Source organism: Eubalaena glacialis, chromosome 3 (genome assembly GCF_028564815.1).
Source record: "Eubalaena glacialis isolate mEubGla1 chromosome 3, mEubGla1.1.hap2.+ XY, whole genome shotgun sequence".
In the NCBI taxonomy this organism is placed as follows: domain Eukaryota; kingdom Metazoa; phylum Chordata; class Mammalia; order Artiodactyla; family Balaenidae; genus Eubalaena; species Eubalaena glacialis.
The window spans coordinates 80,057,951-80,077,894 of NC_083718.1; the positions used below are offsets into that span (position 1 = coordinate 80,057,951).

The 19,944-nt window shown below is 55.9% G+C and overlaps 1 protein-coding gene across 1 annotated transcript; it reads right to left on the reverse strand.

Annotated features, from left to right (window-relative positions):
* Positions 1–732: 732 nt before the first annotated feature.
* Positions 733–19,598, reverse strand: NTRK1 (neurotrophic receptor tyrosine kinase 1). Its single transcript, XM_061183280.1, has 17 exons — positions 19,311–19,598; positions 16,071–16,145; positions 15,724–15,795; positions 14,034–14,102; positions 13,136–13,281; positions 12,744–12,886; positions 10,288–10,420; positions 7,952–8,278; positions 7,498–7,515; positions 7,274–7,326; positions 6,892–6,994; positions 6,235–6,381; positions 5,779–5,909; positions 5,408–5,580; positions 2,890–3,130; positions 2,373–2,531; positions 733–1,099 (listed from the first exon to the last, which is right to left on the reverse strand). The coding sequence occupies exons 1-17, from the start codon at positions 19,520–19,522 to the stop codon at positions 914–916; spliced, it is 2,388 nt and encodes a 795-aa protein (XP_061039263.1). The 5' UTR covers positions 19,523–19,598; the 3' UTR covers positions 733–913.
* Positions 19,599–19,944: the final 346 nt, after the last annotated feature.

The following is a 19,944-nucleotide window of genomic DNA, read 5'->3' on the forward strand; positions in this document are numbered from 1 at the left end:
GTGTTCCAAGGGACAGAGGGGAAGGGAGAGCTTACCTCCTCCCTCCGGCAGAATGGAATGGGGAGATGGCTTGGTGCTTAGGAAATAGCCACCTTGCTCAATTCCTGGCCTCCAGGTATGGATCTCAAAGCACTTAGAGCCAAGAAGAGTGACAGAGGGGAAGGAACAAGGGGTCCTGCTTCCCTCAACCATTCCTTTATCCTACTCCTTCCCTGTCCCTGCCACATGTACACACACACACACACACACACACACGTGCGCATGCACGCGCACGTGCGCTCTCATGCACACATGCGCCCACATACGCAAGCTGTCCCCCCCTTTTCTTTCTCAACCTCTTGTTGCATTGTGTGCTTGCTCTGTTCTGGGCACACCAATACAAGGAACACTCACCCCACCAATGCTTCCATCCTGTCCACCTCCACATCTAACTTCAATCCCTCCTACTGCAGCCTTCCTGAGTGAAATACAGAGATAGGCAATTAGGGTCTGAAGGTCCGGGAAGCTTGACCTGAGGCTGCCTCACCGCCAGGCGGACAAGATGACCATGGGACTGGGAGGCAAACCACAACTACAAGGTGGAGGTGACAGCTGCATGCAGTAGGGGTAGGTGGCTGAGGTTAAGCAGAGAGGGGGAGGATCCCAGAGAGTCATCCCCCTACCTGAGTCCCGATAACCCCCTCCCAGAACGACACCATCCCAAGAATTGGCAAGAGACACAGCCAAGGGATAATAAATATAATTGCTATGGCGGAACCCTGCCTAGAGAAGCAGGGACATCCTCTGCTCCCAGACCCCACCTGTCCCCTCCCGCATGCTGAGGGTGAGTTAGATGCTTTGAGATCACCCTGGGGCTGCTGGGAGCCATGGGGGTCGCTGAGGGCAGGCTGCAGTATTCTGGCTACCCAGCCTCCTAGCCCAGGACATCCAGGTAGACAGGAGGGGCCTGGGCAAGGGCTTGCAGCCGGGTATGCACATCCTTGATGCTGTGGCGTTGTTGGGGCTCCCGCTGCCAGCAGCCCCGCATAATGGCGTAGACCTCCGGTGGGCAGGCACGCGGCCGCTCCAGCTCACGTCCCTGCGTGATGCACTCGATCGCCTGGGGCCACCAGAGGGAGAGAGAAGAGGGCACACTGGGCTGGGGGCAGGAGAGTGAGGCCAGACCCAGCACTGCCTCTGCCTCATTGAAGCTCCCAAGGTAGGTCATATGATATGTCTGGGCCTTGTGGCTACTAATAATCTGAAAGGATGCAGTGAATCCCAAGATTCCTTTCCACTCTGACACTGAGCAGTGGAAGGATTAAAGCTAAAGAGACTCTGGGAGGGTTGGGCTGGGGTAGAATTGTATCCCAAAGGGCTGGAATCAGACCCTAGGAAGACTTGCCAGGTGGGCCAAGGAAGGGGAGGGGCCAAGGCATTTGCCAAATCCATCAGTTTAGTGTTGAGGGCTGCATGGAAGAAGGGAAGGGTTCTCCATCTCTCAGCTCCAGAGGCCAAAAAGAAAACAGAGCAGGGTTGCAGGTAAAGGCCTTGAAAAGTGGCTGGCTTGCATTTTAAGGTAGAGGGCAACCCCACTTTTTTTTCTCTTCTGTAGGTACCACTCTGTGGGGACCTAGCTGCTCTTAAAAGAAAACTGCAGCAGGAAAGATCAAAGTTAAACTCCAGGAAGGACTGCAAGAGCAGCTAAGGGATCCAAAGAAGGAGAGATTGTGGCAGGGAGATGCTTGAAGGGCCTGGAGTCTCTTCCCCCCTTCTTTCCTCCCTCGCCATTAGAGGACTTGGGTTATGGGCGGCACTAATTCCATTCCTTCTCTCAGTGCTTGAGAAAATTAAAATCTATAACCCTCTCTCCCACGCCACCAGCCTCCAGGGAGCAGACTGCATTAGGAGGAGAAATGGAAACTGACAGCTGCGAGCCAAGGAGGGGGTGGGGGGAGCTGCTCTGGGAGAGGGAACACCTGTGTCCAGCCAGGAGGGCAAGGGGAGGTGTAGGACCGTCCTTCTTACTGTCTAACCTCCAGCCTTCCTGCTGCAGCGTCAGGCCCTCTCGTGCTGTGTTCCTCTTTCCGTGCCTCTCCCTTTCACCCTGATGATGCCTACTAGGTCTATAAAATGCAGCTAGGGATGGGGGTCTGGGCTTCATTTATAAGTGCTTTGAGGTTCCCCCAGGAGCCAGTTAGAATAGGAGAAGGAAGAATGTGAGAAAAGAACAGGGTTGGGGTGGAGAGAGCAGTGTCAGCGGGATGCTGGATGGGTGCCCGACCTGCCGGCAGTGGGATGAGGGGCAGAAGGGACAGAATTTCCTGAAAAAGGGACCCGAAGGGGCGGGGAAAGGGTGGCCGGCAGGGAATGACCCATGGAGCGGGGCTGACCTCTGTGTTGGAGAGCTGGTACCAGGGTTGCTTGCCGTAGGTGAAGATCTCCCAGAGCACCACGCCGAAGCTCCACACGTCGCTCTCGGTGGTGAACTTGCGGTAGAGGATGCTCTCAGGCGGCATCCAGCGGATGGGCAGCATGGTGCGGCCTCCCACCTGCCGGCGTGCGGGCGCTGCGTCACCTCCTGCGGGCGCCCACCGTGGACAGCCTCTCCTGACGCAGACCCGCCCCCAGTCCCGTCATTAAAAATAAAAAGAAGTGGCTCTCCCGCCCAGGGCTAAAAGGGAAAAACCGATGGTGCCGTTTCCCTCCGTGATAGTGGAGACAGACCCTCCTCCACTGGGGGCCGAGGGGGTAGGAGGAGGGTTAAAAACCAGAGCCAGAGAGTCTCAGACACCACACCGCCTGAGGAAGAGGAGGGCGTGCCCAGCAAGGGCAGGCACTGGAGGGGGACTCGGCATTAGCGTGTCTACAGTTTGGATGCTGTGGGAGGAGTCGAGGTGAAAGACTCACGCGGTAATAGTCGGTGCTGTAGATATCCCTGCTCATGCCGAAATCGCCGATCTTGACCACTAGTCCCTGACCCACCAGACAGTTGCGCGTGGCCAGGTCCCGATGCACGAAGTGCAGACCCGCCAGGTACACCATCCCCGCGGCGACCTGACTAGCCACGGCCAGCAGCTGCCCCAGGCCCAGAGGCCCTGGAGCCACGTCCTCCCCGCCAGCCAACAGCTTGGCATCAGGCCCGTGGGACCTTCGAGAAAGAGTGAGGGAGAAGGATAGGCTGGGAGGAGAGAACCCCCAGGAGCCTGAGAGAAGGGAGCCCAGGGAGCTGGGGGTTGGGGGATGGGGGAAGGGACTCAGGGAATGGAGGAAGGAAAGAACAGGGGAGGCAGCTGTCTGGAGGGACCGGGATGGGGGGCGGCTGGTGTGCCCCACCTCTAGAGCTTCCACTGGTGCCCACACTTTCCACATTAATGCCTTCCTCTCAGGCAGCCCCCTTGAACTCCAAGCCCACTGGAGCTGCCCACTGGCCCCTACATCTCTTGCCCGGGTACACCTCCGACTCAGCCCTTGCCAAGATGCTCAGCATCTTCCCCCAGGCCTGCCCCTGCCTCAATGAAGGGAACATCCCCCACCCAGGCTGTGTGCCTGAAATGTGGTAGTCCTTGATTCCTGTCTCTCTCACCTTTGCCCTCGGTATCCAGCCTTCCTTCCAAAGGTTTCCAGGATGCCCTCCTCCTCCCCACAGCCATCCCTCCAGACCAGTCCCTGATCATTCATCTCCATTCCCCAAATATTCCTTCTTCTGAAGCTGTCTGACTGATGGTTTTGTCAGTACTGCCCTTTCCTACTGGCCAACTTTCTCCTCAACAATTTATTTCTTCACTTATTCCAGGTAACATCTCCAATGTGCTAAGCACCAGAGCTACAGTGGAGGGTAGGATGCAGATAAACAGGTTACAGCAGTGCAGTGTGGGGGGCACCTGATGGGCACTCAGGGTAGGGATGGAAGAAGTCAGGGAAGGCTTCCTGGAAGAAGAGACATCTAAACTGAGACTCAAGCCCTTGGGAAGGGAGGTGGGTAAGCCACTTGAAGGGGTCAGGGACAGGGGTGGGTGAAGGGGCTGGGAAGGAGACCCAGTGTACCAGGCAGAGGTAGAGGCCCAGAGGCGAGGAGAAATAGATGGCCCCTCCTAGGGGAAGTCTTCCAGACTCATCTATGAGCATTCATGTTTCCCTCCTTTGGTTTCCCCGTGCTCTATCCACTATATAAAGCTGCTTTTCCTCCATCCTGGACCCCAGATGGATCCTGGCTTGCATCCGGTCCCTAGCACAGAGCCCACACCGCATCTAGTGAGTAATGGGAAGGGCTCCTCTTTGGCCTCCTCTTGACTTGGGTTCCTCTGAGCCAATTCACCTCCACATTTAACCTCAGGTCTGCCCTCACCTCCTTCCTGCTCCACATCCTCCATTGGCTCCTCCCCATGCTCAAGATAAGCTCAAACTCTGGGGTCTCTCTCAGCTGAATTTTGCAGCCTGGCTACATGAATGACCTGTCACTCCCAAACGGATGTTTGGAGACCAAATCACTACCATCAGCTGTACAAGCACACTCATCCAGAACCACAGTCCCCCGTTGTCCCTCTTACTGGTAGGGAAACTGAGGCCAGAGAGGAAATCTGCTTGGCAAAGTAGGCGCAGCTAATAAGTCGCAGTTGATTCCAAACCCTGGCCCTTTCCCTGCCTCGCACTGCCCCAACCTCACAGGGGGTCCACCTCATCGGAGTAGGACTCAACAAAGGGAATATGTGACCATCACAGTCAGGGGTTGAGAGCAGGGCTCTGCCTGGGGTCACATCTCCCTGGACCATTTGTTACCTGTGTGCCCTTGAGCAAATCACTTAACCTCTCTAAGCCTCATCTGAGAAATGGGTACATTTCTTGAAGTTATTAAAATTATCAGTACAAATTAGTTAACATATCAGAGTTGTTCTGTCCAAAGCCAAAGAAATGAATTTTTGGTAACTTTCTTCAAGTATAAATTGCCATATATGCTAGGAGACTATGAAAAATAAATATACGTTTATATTATTATACAGACATATATGTATAAGCACATACAGTCATAATTAGAATGAATTATAAAATATATAGCATAGCGCCTGGAGCGTGGAAAGTGCCTGATACATGTCTGTTATTGCTGTTATTGTAGTTATCAAAACTGCCACCTCCTACAGGCCTGGCTTCTGTGTGCCACACGCACGTGCACACACACTCTCTGCAAAGCCTACCCATCCTGAAGATTCAGCTCGTGACTTCTGCTAATGCAACCTCCCTGACGTTGCCGCTCTGTCCTCCGCACGGACTCTCCTCACATTCACACACTTGCCTCACCTTTGCCTCGCGGACAGGGCCTTCCTGCTCCTTCTTGGTGTCCCACCCCCCTCAGTTCAGCAGACAAGCAGGGATGTGCTTGTAGGGAAGGGACGACGGGCCAGGGGCCAGCGCCAGGGCCAGGCCCTCATACCGGAGGAAGCGGTTGAGGTCACCATGCCGCATGTACTCAAAGACCATGAGCAGCGGGCGGCCCTCGGTGCAGACGCCAAAGAAGCGCACGATGTGCTGGTGCTGCAGCATGGTGAGCAGCTCGGCCTCCCGCTGGAAGTCCTGCCGGGCACTCTCAGACACCTCCTTCAGCGCCTGGAGGGTAGGGGCGGGGACGGGCCTGGGTGGGGGCCCAGCCTTGACCTCCCCACGTCCAAGGTGACCCATGCAGCCCCAAGTCGTGAACCATGCCAGACCCCAGCCTCCCACCCACCAGCCTGAGCACCCCACCCTGGAACGATGGTGCTCTGGGAGGGGCCCCGGGCCAGCAATAGCGCATGGCCACGGTCTTACCTTGACGGCCACTAGCATCTTGTCCTGCTCAGGCAGCAGGTTGTGGCACTCAGCTAGGAAGACCTTCCCAAAGGCGCCCTCGCCCAGCTCCCACTTGAGCACGATATCTCGGCGCTTGATGTGATGAACACCTGCGGGGGGCTTGCAGGATCAGACAAGAGCCCCAGTCTTGGGAAGGATGGGACAGGGGCAAGGACAGGACTGTCCAGCAGGGCTGTGCTCTGCACAGGGGGTGCCAGGAAAAGGGGAGGATGGACACTGAAAGTGAGCCTTCACACCTTCAGCAAGCCCCATGACATGATGTGGACATGGGTGGCAGCGGGGTGGGAGGGAAGGCTTGTTCAGGCCTGGGGTGGGCAAAGGCAATGACACACAGGGGCTTCTCCACATGCACACACACACGTACAAACACACACACACACACAGGCTCGCCTGCACCCTTGCCCAGCCCCTCACAGGCATCACTGAAGTACTGTGGGTTCTCAATGATGTGGCCTTGGAGCCCAGAGCTTTTGCCCTCGCTGGGAGACAAGGAGCTGCCACCCAATGTCATGAAATGCAGGGACATGGCCAGTCCATCCTCTGGAGCCAGCACGGTGGGGCCTGGGGAGGAGACACAGTCACATGGCGGGGTCACAGCCCAGGCACACACTCTAGCTCCTGTCAGGTTGCAGCGTGCCAGGAGACCCCACCTCATAACTTGCACGGGAGGAACAGAAGAGCTAGGAAGCAAGACAGCAGGCAGGAGGAAGGGGAGGCACTATGGCCATTCTCTGTCTGGCTCCTGTCCAACCCCAGGCCCCGTGGGCCACCAGAGAACTCCCCCACTGCCCCCCCCCCCGCAGAGCCCAGACCTCCCAGACCCACTTAATGTTTGACTACAATCCAGCCACCAATTAGCAGATGCTACCTCTGAAACTACCCCGGCTCCAGCACCAACACACTCATATTCACAAGCCCCATAGCCAGTCCTCGTATACCCCAAACACACACTCTGTAGAACTCCACGTGTGCACAGGCCCCCACAGAGAGGACAGAGTGGGGAAGAGCCAGCAGGAAACAAAGCCAGACGGACAGACTGACAGACAGCCATTCTGCAGCCCCCCAACTCACGGTTGATCCCAAACTTGTTCCTCCGTCCACATTTGTTGAGCACAAGAAACGTCGTAGAAAGGAAGAGGCAGGCAAAAACAGCCAGGCCCACGGCCATGGAGACCTGAGGGTGTGGGATGGTCAGATTTGGGGGTTGTCTGCACTCTCAGAGCTCCCCCATAGCAAACTGTTTCTCCATCCCTCATAGATGCCCAGAGCCAGGCCCCCAGACCTGCCTCCTCCTCCCCTGGGGCCCCCGAGTCACGGCTGTGAAGGGGGCTGATTAAGCTCAGGCCAGATTCTACTGATCTCTGTGCTCTGACCAGAAATGACATGCAGATGAGCCTCTAGCCCAGCCTCCTGATCCTAAAGTCCTGGACAAGCTTGCACTTCCCATGCTCACCCCAAAAGGTGTTTCATCCTTCTCCACTGGGTCTCCGGATGTGCTGTTGGTGTCTATGGGGACACAGGGCAGGAAGGATAGGCTTTGGCACACACTGTGTCTCCTCTACCGACTCCCCACCCTGGCCCCAGCTGACCCCTCAAGGATCAGGTTAACTGTACCCCCTGCCCCAGCCGCAGCTCCAGGGACCAGACAGAACCTGCCCTCCAGCCTGGGCTACTCACCCACTGGCGAGAAGGAGACTGCAGCAGGAGGGAGGAGAGAAAGCAATCAGATGCGGAAAAGAGCAGTGCATCCCCTTCCCCCTCTGGGACTCATCCCTTCGTGGGTGGGGGTGGGATGGGGAGGTGGAGCTGCTGGACCTCAAGGGAGAAGATGCACGTGGCCCTTTTCCAGCTGGGCCAGGGATGCCCTGGTGCGTGGCTCTCTCTTCAGCCAGCCCAAGTGAATGGCAGAGCTCAGGGGTTCAGGACTCCTGGGGTTTGGGGGAGGCAGGGGCAAGGAGGAGAGCACAGAGCTGGACACCAGAACCCCAGGCTCCTTTCTGTCCAAAACCAGGCACTCCAACTTCTGAGGTCAGGATCACAGCAGGAAGTGGGCCAGGCATCCCTGGACACCTGGATCTGTACCCAGGTGGAACCCAGGGAGAGGGGGCAGGGTTCAGGGTGGCCCTCACACCGGGGATGGGGTCCTCAGGGTTGAACTCGAAAGGGTTGTCCATGAAGGCGGCCATGACGGAGGCGGCGGCCTGGCCCAAGGGGTTGGTAGCCAGCAGCGTGTAGTTGCCATTGTTGACGTGGGTGGGCTGGTTGAGGCGCAGGCAGCCGTGTCGCACGGTCTCATTGGCTGCCAGCTCCAGGAACTCGGTGAAGATGAAGCTGGTCTCGTTGAGCACAGAGCCATTGAAGAGCCAACGCAGAGAGGGCGTGGGCTGCCCATCCACGGAGAAGGGGATGCACCAGTGGTGCTGCTCCACTGCTGGCTGCAGATGCACACTGGCGGGGACTGCGGGTCAGAGAGGGGACAGAGAGAGTCCGGAAGCAGCTGACAAATCCTAGGTGGGGGTGGGAGTGTACAGCTGGAAATCAGGGGGTAGGCCTAAGAGAAACTGGTCAGCAGGCCCTAAGCCATTCATAAGGAGAGACGTTTTGAAGAAAGCTGACAGTAAATCTTAAATAAATCAGGCAGCAGGTATATAAAACTCAAGCTTAAAAAAACTTAAGTGGTGGGTTTAAAGAAAATAAGTAACAGTCCTAGAGAAGTAGGGTACCAGCTTATGGAAATTAGACATGGAGTCTTTTGGATGAGGGATCTAGAAAAATGAAGTGTAATCAAGCCTAAGAAGATCAGGAAGGGGGCCTAAACATCAAACAAACAAATATATATATATATATATATATATATATATATATGTATATATACATATACACAGTTTAAAAACTTTTTGAAAAAAGATATGGGTTTGAAATAGACCCAACCTGAAAGAAGCAAAAGCCCCTCAATAATAGAAAAAAAAAAAAAATATATATATATATACATATATACATACATACACACACACAATTGATACTGGAATTCCAGCTAGCACTCCTGCAATGGAATACTACTCAGCAGTGAACTGAATGAACTAACAGTTACTCCCATTAACGTGGACGAATCTTACAAAAATAATGTTGAGGGACTTCCCTGGTGGTCCAGTGGTAAAGAATCTGCCTTACAATGCAGGCGACACACGTTCAATCCCTGCTCAGGGAGCTAAGATCCCACATGCCGTGGGGCAACTAAGCCCATGCGCCACAACTACTGAGCTCGCGTACCTCAACAAGAGAGCCCGCGTGCCACCAACTACAGAGCCCAAGCGCTCTGGAGCCTGCGTGCCACAACTAGAGAGAGAAAACCTGCACGCGTCAACGAAAGATCCCTCATGCCTCAACAAAGATCCCGTTAAGATCCCGCAACTAAGACCCGATGCAGCCAAAAATAAATAAAACAAATAATAAATAAATCTTAAAAAAAAAATAATGTTGAGCAGAAGAAACTAGACACAAAATAATACGAGGTATGATTCCATTTATATAATGTACAAGAACAGACAAAACTCAACCATATTGATAGGGAAGCATACGTATGTAAAATTATTTTTAAAAGCAAGGAAATGATTATCACAAAAGTCAGGATGGGGTGGAGAAGAAGGACGGGGTTCTGAATGGGGAGAGGAAGAGAGTGTCTTCTGAACTGCTGGTAAGAATAATTACTGTTTAAGGTGTATATGTTTTATGTACATATCTATGTATGTTATGTTTCACAAGAAGAAAAATTTATATAACATAGAAGATTTTAAATAATTTGTGGCAGACCTAGGGAAATTAGGCAGTAAGCCTAAAGAGGAACTTAGATGGGGAATTTCTTCTTTTAAAACTAGGATGTAGGGACTTCCCTGGTGGCCCAGTGGTTAAGAATCCGCCTTCCAATGCAGAAGTTGCGGGTTCGATCCCTGGTGGGGGAACTAAGATCCCCGCATGCCAAGGGGCAACTAAGCCCGGGCCACAACTAGAGAGAAGCCAGCGCGCTGCAATGAAGAGCCCGCCCACCGCAATGAAAGATCCCACGTGCCGCAACTAAAGCCCAACGCAGCCATAAATAAATTAATTAATTAATTAATCAATTAAAAATAAAAAAAATAAAACTAGGATGTAGGGCAAAAGTTCTAAGGAGGAACGGACATGAAGAAATACAGCAGAGCAGTGAGAACGGGCAGGCAGCTGGTGTTGAGTGCTTCAGGTAGCAAGACTTGGGCAGGGGCCAAAAAGAAATCCATCTCCGTCCCTCTGGCCTTGATGAGCCCCCAGGACTTCCCTCAAAGGATCAGGTTTTCATGGGAATCTGGAAACAGCTGGGAGGGAGCAGCTGTGGACACACACATCCCACCCCTTTCCTGCAGCTCCCCACGCTCACATCCTCTTTTCAGGGAAGAAGGGATGGGAGTGGGCGCAGGGGCAGTCATTGGGACTCACAGGAGACGTTGACCTGGACGGAGACTTCAGCCCGGCCCACGTCATTCTCTGCCCAGCACGTCACGTTCTTCCTATTGAGGTCACTGGTGACATTGGCCAGGGTCAGTCCCAAGGACGGCAGACTCCCAGATTGCTGGGTCAGAGAAGAAAGGGGAAAATCAAGAAAAGCTTCAGCTGGCTTGGGATTGAAAGCAGGGCGGCTGGAGCTGATGTCTTTGGGGAGCCCCTCTGGCCCAGATGGAAAAGGGAGGAAGGCTGGGAGGGAGGGGAAGGAAAAAGGAGTGGGAGAGAATATAGCAGAGAATGGCCCTCCTTTAGAGCTTGTTTGCAGATTCTCCTGGATCATTTGTTTAATGATCTGAAAAATCTAGAACACAACCAATAACATCAAAATAGGCACAAAGTACCCCAAGCCATAAAACCACCCTTCTAAACAGCTAAATAGATGTCACAAATCCCAAGTACTAAATATGCACAACTAATTGGAAAACCAGCTAGGACCTCACCACCTACTCATTCTTGTTTTACACAAAGTTCTAAGAAACTTAGTCTCAGCCCAACGAAGGTCAGAAACAAAGAGATGGTGCTGGTAACAGGGCAGCAGTTAGAAGCAACGGTAGAATCATGATGACTACCTTTGGCAGATGGAAAAAGAGAGTGAAGTTAGAGAGAAGCTAAGTGACTTGGTTCTGAATCATCATCAAAAGACTGAATCAGATTCAGATTCTCTTCCTAAGACACCATGGACGTTATATGGCTTTAAGACAATTCTTAATCTTGCTGAACCAAGATTTTCTTATTTTGTAAGCTGAAGAGGTAAACAAAATGATCTTTTGACATTTTAGAAAGCTATTTTCATAAAATGATGAAAATAGATGAAGTAGTGGACAAATCTGATTTATCTGGAAATTTTGTAAATGTGGAATCCCTTGAATAAATACCACGAAAGGTGAAGTTTCTCTGGGCTTCCATTGGAATATGTGAGTTCAAAGATTCCAGAAGAGCTCTGCAGCCTCTTATGCAAGGCCTGGGTTCCAGCCACCCCAAGGGGAAGCCCTGCCCTAAGCTTCTCTCGGCTGTCCCATCTCCTCCAAGTCACCCTGGGGTATGGCATCCCATGAACTCTTCCCTTTGAGCTGCTCTGCCAACCTTCACACTCCTGAGGGGGACCAGCCTCCCCTCCCCTCCCCTCCATTTAACCCAATTAGGGTATGGCTTTTCTACAGGAAGTCTCCAGAAAACAGAAGTGGTAGCAAACATGTAAATCTCCCAAAGAGAAAAGCAAAAACCTGCAACTTCCCAAAACAGATAGCTTATCAAAGGTCTCTCCACAGATGGTCATGCCCAGCCTCTTGCTTCTGTCTTGTCCCCTTTTCCATTACTCACTCAGTGGCTTCGATCTCTGGGAGAGGAGGAACCACTCAGTGGCTTGTGGTCCCTCCACCGTGTCTGGACCCCCCTGCTCAGGGGTCCAGTGGTTCTTCCTTCAATATTGTTCCAGGGGCCACCAGCAATTCTGGGGTTGACTCCCCTCCCAAAGCGAGGGCCTCCAAACTGAACACCACACCCCTGCTTTCACTGACCCAGCTCCTTCCAGGGACTGGACCCTCTGTGTCCACCCGTGAGGGGCCAGCTTTCCGGGTGGGCACAGCCCAACGTCGGCCCCTGCTGACCTTGTCCATGAGGCCTCCTGAGTCAACTACAGCTACTCTCAGCTGCCCGTCGCCAGCCTGAGGACAAAGGGCAAGACCTGGGAAGATGCCCAAAGACCAATCTGGATAAGAGAGGTAGAGGCCACAGAGTGCCCAGAGGCAGGCAGGACATCAGAAAGCCATCATGTCTACCTCCTCAGCTGACAGATAAGAAAACCAAAATGCAGGCAGACTGAGGGATTTTTCCAAAAGTCACTCCAAGAATTAATTAGAGAGCTGGAAACAGACCTGTGCCTCCTTTATTAATATGCTCATCACACACTCAAGAGGATGTTGCTTCCAGAATCTCCAGAAAATGACCGAAAGGCCCCCAAGAACTGGCATGGGTGCAGGACCACAAATATTGCGCCCTGTCCCTGGTTCTCAGTTTCCTTATCTAGAAAGGAGGTGGATAGGAGAGTTGGTCTGTTGGGTTCCCCTGCTCAGCTCCAATATGTGAGGGCTCTGTGACCCTCTCTCTTGTGGCCAGCACCGTGATCCCAGAGTGGGGACCTAAGTTTTGGCGGATCGGTGGAGCCTGGGGTCCTTGCTGGGCCAGGGCCTGGCCTGAGGGCATGTGCATGCCTGCGGCTGCCCAGCAGTACAAGCCTTAGTCCCAGGGGTCTAAACCATCTCTGTCCATCCCTCACCCTTTATGTGCTTCTTATTTGTTGTCTCTCTTTCCCTGTCTTTGTCTCCTGTGCTCTGTGCAGGCCTCGAATCAGGAGGGGGGCATGGGGGCACGGGCGGTGGAGGGCTTCTCACCATCACTGTGGCTGACTCCTCCAGCTCCGTGAGGATCCAGCCGGCCTGCTCCAGGCCCTGCCCCTCCACCTGGCACTGCAGCAACACGTCGTCCCCCACGTCCACGGAGGCATTGGGCATCTGGACCTTCAGCGTGGGCACACCTGGTGGCCCAGGATGCCCGAGGGGCGTTAGAGCCGGGACTGGCCTCCGAGCCCCGCCCAAGGGCGGTGCTCCTTCTCCCACCCTCCTCAGAGACCCTGCCCCTGCCCCCCAACCTTCAGTTTCCCCCAGCTCTTGCCAATGCCCGTTTCCCAGTCCCTCTTCAGGGCTCACCCCCTGAGCCCTGCCCAATGCCCTCTCCCCAAGCATGGTGCTCTTTCCCAGCCCCTCACACCACCTCCAGCACGTACCGCAGCTGGTGTTGGACATGAGGGCAAGGGGCCCCTGCCCGGGACACTGCAGCTTCTGTTCCCGCACTCCGCCCAGCCCCTCCTCCTCCCAGCGCTGCAGCCAGAGCAGGGCACAGGTACAGTGCAGGGGGTTCCCCGACAGGACTCTGGTGGGTGTGGGGGACACCAAGAGAGTCAGGGGAAGGGCAGGTGTGAAGGAAGTACTACAGCAAGAGGGAGTGCAGTTAGACAGCAGGGTGGACTGTCTAGAGGTGAAGGAGTGGGGACACAGGAGAAGTTCCTCTCATGGACCCCCCTCACAAGACGCTGCTGAAAGAAATAGAATGCTGAAAGTCAAAGACAGCCAGCTGTGGGCTACGTGGAATTCCCTCACCTGGGCTCCCCAGGGTGACAAGCCAGGTGAGGGCTCCAAGTAGGGTGACAAGGAGAGAAGGGCACAGCCTTCCGGGGTGACCCAGAGGCCTGAGGCGCCCACCAAACATACATGGACCACTGCCGTCCCACCCATCCCATGAGCACTGTGGGCGGATGTGCCCGTGTGCACAGGCTCTGAGGACCACGCCAGCCCCCCCACCTCCCAGGCACACACGCAATCAGTTGTCCAGGCCAGCTCTCCACCCCCCACCCCAAGTGTGCCCAGGGCAATCACCACCTCAGTGGCTGGGCCTGCAGCTTCTGCTTCGATGGGGGGGTTCACAAGCATGCATATGGACAGCCAAACACACGGTCCCCAGACAGAACACCCCACCCCCAACAAAGTTCCACGCAGACACAGCGACACATACCTTCACACAGAGGTTCAAGTGCCCGAGGGCACACACACACACACACACACACACACACACACACACACACACACACACTTGCTGCTCTTGCCCCTGGAAGTCTCCACACTCACAGTTCCTGTAGGGAGAGGCCCTGGACGGTTTTCCAGGAGAGAGACTCCAGAGCATTGAAGGACAGATCCCTGCGGGAGTTGAGACAGAGCAGACAGACCCTGTGAGCGAGCGACCTCGCTCTGACCCAGTGTGAGGGAGGGGAGGAGCCAGGAGGAAGCTGACATCTGGTTCCACCGACCCCAGCCCTGGCAACTAGAACTAGCCCGGCGAGTCACTGGAGAGGGGGGGACTGGTTAGGCTCTCTGAGTCCCGCTCTTCTCCCTGGGACAACAAGGGTTAACCCCACTTAACCCCCTCCCCAGACCCCAGGGAGGCGGGGTGGTCTGAGGGAACAGCCGCTCCCCCTCCCCAAGCCTTGGCCCCAGCTGGCAAAGTGCTGAGGCCCCAGCTGGGGGCAGGGGCTCCATCTGTGCTGCCTGCCCACAGAGCCCAGGACGGGGCCAGAGGAGGAGGGGGAGCACGGGGCCTCCACACTCCCTTGCCCCCTGCCGGATGCCGTGCGAGGATCTCAGAGTCCTTCCTCGGCTTCCCTCCCCACTCCTCCTTCCTTCCCCTCCTCAGGGACTAAGGAAAGTTGGCTGCAAGGGACCCCAGGCCCCCAGCCCCCTAGCTGTAGAGATGGAGAAGGGGAGTTGGGTGAGGGCCAGCTCCAGTACTCTGCGCCTTGCACCAGGCTGCCACTCCTGGGACCCTCTGCCTCTGAGGGGCCTGCCCTGACCCCTCCCCTTGCCTAGCTGTCTTTCAGTTTGTGGAGGCTGAGATGGAGAGTAGCCACCACACGGGGATCACAAAGGCTGCCCGCTTTAGCGCCAGACAGAGCTGAGTGTGCCTCTGTCCTGCCACTTACAGCTGCGTGACCTCAGCCCAGACACTGAACACGTCTGATTCTCAGAATTCTCATCTATAACATGGAGATGACACTACCTTTCTCACCAGGTTGATTGCGAAGATTCGCTGACCTAAGTATTGTGAGGTGTCACTGAGTACGCATTTTTAACTGAAGCCCTAGTACACAGTCAGTGAGGTAACATCACCTCATTTTGTCTGTCGTTGTTCCTAAATCACGGACACACAGAGAGTTTAGAGTACCCAGCACAACTCTGAATGACAGGCTCCCACCACACTTCCCATCTCTCCACCTGCCAGTGGTGAGAAGGAAGAGCTGAACTCCTAGCCTCAGAGGGGCTGCCAGGGACTCCAAGGGTCTCTCTTGCCCACCCCTGCCCCTCCCCCTCCTCTACGGAAGGGGTGGCTGTGACTCCCAGAGGAGTACCCCGAGTGGCAGATCTGGTCCCCCAGCTCCCAGGCTATCCCAGGGGCCAGGGAGCAGGTGGGAGATAGAGTCCCAGCCAGAACCCGGAGCCCTGCTCCCCATCCTTGCTCCCTTTGGACTGGTGTGTATCTGAGCCCTGGGAAGAAAACTGAGGCAGGCACCTATGAGAAGTGCCCCTGTAGCATGAAGCATGGAAGTGAGACAGCAAGAAGGACCTTCCAGCTGGCAGGGGTGGGAGCTGAGGGCACCGCCATCCCTGAAGTGGATGGGAAGAAGGCCCCAGGAGAATGGGTGGAACGACTTCCCTGACCAGGCTGGGGCCTTCCTCAGAACAGTTCCCTGGGGAGGGCCAAGCCCATTAGCCGCCCAAGCCTAGGTGTCTTCTCACACCCCTCTGCCCAGCCCTGGCCACTCACAGGCGACGGAGACGAGGAGTGAAATGGAAGGCATCTGGCGCCACGAAACGGAGACCACTCTTCACGACGGTGCTGGGGAGGGTGCAGCAGGATCAGTACCGAGGCTCGTAGCTCCCCTGGGTCACACTCTCTGCCCATGCCAGCCCTCCAGTCCCCAGTGCCGAGCCCTGGACTCCTCCCCATCCTTCTCAAAGCTTTCTCAGCCACCCTGGACCCCTGAGACCACTGGGCTCACTGACCGGCCAGCCCCTCCATCCTCAGCCTCTCAGGTCCTCCCACGCCCCTCCCGGGCCCCTTGAGCCCTCCCTGACCCTCTGGTCCCCCAGGCCCTGTGTGGAGCCCCTCACAGGTTTCTCAGCTCCCCCAGGCCCCTCAGGTCACTGAGCTTCAGCTGCCACAGATGCTGCTGGTTCTCGATGTAGCTGTGGGGAGAGGGGATGGGAGTCACAGGGGCGCAGGCCCACACTCGAGTTCCCACGCCCACCCACCTCCCTCCCTCCCAATCACATGCGCGTGTGCACACATGCACCCAGTCACACAAAAACCTGTTTACACGCGTACACATGCACAAGCATACCCACACACATGCATCCTCATAGGCATGGAGACCCACCACCTCACACAGCCATATCGTCCCATGCATGCATCCTCACACCATCACACATGCACACTCTCACACACTCAAGCATGCACACACACAGATGTGTAAACATATGCACAGAGACACATCTCCTCACACACGCCCACACATGCATGCATGAACCCACAGGTGTGCCTGTGTGCATGCTCACGCTCTCCCACGGGGACAAACATAGCTGCATAACTCTCATGCACACACACGCGCACACGCACACAAACGTGAGAATGTGTGGGCATACTCACATTCATAAACACACACAAGTCCATTTGCAGCTTGGCATTCTGCTTTTAAACACAGAGCCCCTCCTGCACACGCTCAACAATAGGGGGTCACGCTGAAACGCTTGCTTCCACAAAGGGCCTAAGCTCATCCCTGCCACTGCCCCACCCAGAACAAAGGAAGCCCTGTGGCCATGTAAATATGCGCTCCCAAACACACCACTCAGGGGCCACCGTCTGGGCTCACCCATACTGCTGTGCACACGCACACGCGCAGACACACACACACACCCCACCCTCTCCCCCTCAAAGCTGGTCCCTCCCCACACTCAAGAAGCAATCCCTCCATCGCCCCCCCCATCTTTCAGCAAAGCGAGTGACAGGCATAGAGGCTGTCAGTCAGGGACCCCGAGCCCCTCCCTGCCCCAGGAGGGTCCCAGGGAGGAGGAGAGGGGCAATGAGAGGAGGGAGTCAGAGTTGGGGACGGTGGAGAGGCACCGAGTGGCTGTGTTTCACAGTGAGAGGGCAATGGGAAGGCTGAGGGTGGGGAGCAGGGTGCAGAAAAACAAAGAGATAGCGAAACAGGGACACCTAGGAGGAAGAACTGACAGGAGGAGACTGGCAGAGACACAGAGACAGAGACAGACAAGGAGAGAGACAGATAAGAAAAGGGAGACAGAGGGACAGATAGATAAGCACAGAGAGCCAGAGAAAGCAAGATGGGGAGAAGAGAAAGAAAGATGTAAAAGCAGGCATGCAGGGCTGGGGGATTTCTGACGTCCCAGGCCCTGTCCAGCTTCTGGATCTGGCACGCCAGGGAGTTCCAGAGAAGTCAGCTGCCCTGCAGCGGCACGTCAGGTCCGCCCCCCCCCCACACACACAGGGGCCCCTGACTCACTGCCTGTTCTCAGAAATCTCCCCCTCTACCCTGTACTTTCTTCAACTGTGGGAACCAGGACCAGCCTGAATGACCCCTCTCTGCCAGCCCTTCCCAGACTTGGCCCCTGCAGGACAGCCAGGCATCAGGTCCTCAGTCCCCTGAGGTCTAGGGAGTAAAACTCCAGTGACTCTGAGAGAGAGTAGGTCCCTGTCCTGCCAACCCCCACCAGCCCCTGCCCAAAGGACCTAGAGCTATAGGGACCCCGGGAAGGGGTGAGAACGTAGTGTGGCCAGGTGTGTGCAAACTGTCAGGCAGCGTTCTCAAAGCTGCCTCATTCGTTTGGATTCATAATCAATCTGTCTGTTCGAGTCCATTATCTCCTCGTTAGCTCTGCGGGTGAGGGAGGAGGAGGGGACCTTGCAGGCGGAGGCAGGGGTTAGACTGCCGCCCCACCCAGAGTGACAGCTCAGCTCACCACCCTGCATGCCTCCCACACCCCCAGCCCCAACCTGTCCACACTTCCCACCCCCCCCCCCAGCTGGACCTACTAGGGGCTCGGAAGGGAATCAGGAAAAGAGAGTGCTGATGGGGAGCATTCAGGAGCCTGGGCCCTGCTTTGAAGGCCCAGAGTGATGAATGGACGGGACTGGGGGTGGCAGTCTGGACCTCAGGCCCCCTCCCATCATGCAGAAACCTAGGTCCAGACCAAGACAAGGCCGTCTTGCCTCCTCATCTCCCTAGGGCCATTAGGGAGAGAGATCAAATACCTTCCTGTTAATTACCACAAGATACCCAAGTAACTCAGTGCCAATTATCGCAGGCTGCTCAAGTCACTTCCAGACATCGATGGCCCCTGCCTCAGATACCTTCCAGCCTGTCATACATGAGGTCAGGGCTCCTTGCCCATTCACTAACCCCAGGCCACAGGAGGAGAATATTCTAGCAGTTCCTTTCTTCTTCTAGAAGTCTTGCTGGCCCCGCCAGCCACATAGAATACTCAAGTATTTTCCAGCCACCACCATGCGATGCTTGAGTACCTCTAGGCCAGTAAGTACAGAATACTCCCTTAGGTTTCACCCGCTGCTAAAAAGTACTTGAGTATTTTGTAACCAATTACTGCAGGATGTCAGAGTACTGCAAATGCTGGAGATTCCTCTTAGTTTCCGGTCCCGAAGGGAGGAGAGTCTCTCAGCAAGGCCCCTGACTCCCTGCCCAAAGTAGGAAGACAAGGGTGGTGAGGGAGATGGGGTGGGGAGAGGGAAGCCAGGTGGGGCTCTCATTTCCCACATATAAATCAAGAGGTGGTGTGGACAAGAGATGGTGGAAGTGGGAAGAAGAGAGCTCAACCACCAAGCTATGGCTCCTCAGCGCCTCCCACCTATTCCAGTTCAATTCCCAATTCCAGAGAGAATTGGTGTTGCCTGGTCATGACAAGGAAGGAGGAGGGGGATGATTTCTCCCTGGAAAAGGGAAATGGTGAGGATGCCAAACTGGGGGGGGGGGTGTCTCTCCAGATAACCGCCCCCTGCATAGGGCAGAGGGTGGACTCCTGGCTGAGCTCCAGAAAGCGGTTTCTAGAAGGCTGGGCTCTCTCAGATCTGGTCCACAGAGAGCCCCCTTTCCTCTCCTCGAAGCTAGCACCGCAGCTGCCCTGTGCCCAACTTCCAGGCAGTAACTGCGGAGGCTGCCAGGGCAGCGGAGGAAAGCCGAGGCACAGCCGCGGGCTGCACGGTATCAGCCTCCCGCCGCGCCCGCCCCTCCTGATCCAGCAAGCAAGCGGCGAGCCCGTGCCCACGGGGCACTGCTATGCCCGCCTTTCCCCGCGCCCCCTCGCCCGCCAGACACTCACAGCTCCGTCAGGTTCTCGGCGCCTGGCAGGTGGCGGAGGCTATCCAGGGCCCCAGGCCGGGTGCAGCGCAGCCCCGAAGGGCCGTGGGGGCAGCAGACATCGGGGCAGGGTGCAGCGCCCGCAGATGCCAGCATCAGCCAGGCCAGCAGGCTGCCCGGCCCCGTAGCCCGGCGGTGCCCGCCGAGTTGCCCGCGCCGTCCGCCTTGCAGCATCGCGGCGGCGCCCGCCTCGCCCCGGCCGGGCAGCCGTCTGTGCGCTTCCAGCAGCGGCTGCCTGGCCTCCCGCGACATGTGCGCTGGGCAGTGTTAAAGACCCAGCCGCCAGGAAAGGGCGGAGCCAGCGGCCCCCGCCTGGCCTCGCTCCGCCCCCTCTGACTCCAACCCCTCCCCCTCCTCTTCTAAGTCCCCAACTCTGCCCCCACCCTGGCAGCCTACTCCCCCAAGATCCCCCCAGCTCCAGGAGACGCGGAAGGGCAGCCGCAGAACTCCTCGGAGGTGTCTGCTGGGAGTAGGGGAACTGGAAAGTTGATACATATTTCTCCCAGCCTACAGAAGGTGCATTTAGGGGGAAGGGGAGATGACTGAGCTTTGGGAAAGCTTGCCGTCCAGGTCATACTAGCCAGCCCCCGGCCTCA

Excerpts from the sequence above, each read along its gene's own strand:
- NTRK1 (XM_061183280.1), bottom strand. The coding sequence starts at position 19,522 with ATGCTGCAAGGCGGACGGCGCGGGCAACTCGGCGGGCACCGCCGGGCT. Across the intron at positions 14,103-15,723 it reads ACTCCTCGTCTCCGTCGCCT|GGATCTGTCCTTCAATGCTC; the intron begins GTGAGTGGCCAG and ends CAACTCCCGCAG. Across the intron at positions 3,131-5,407 it reads GACCTCAACCGCTTCCTCCG|GTCCCACGGGCCTGATGCCA; the intron begins GTATGAGGGCCT and ends TCTTTCTCGAAG.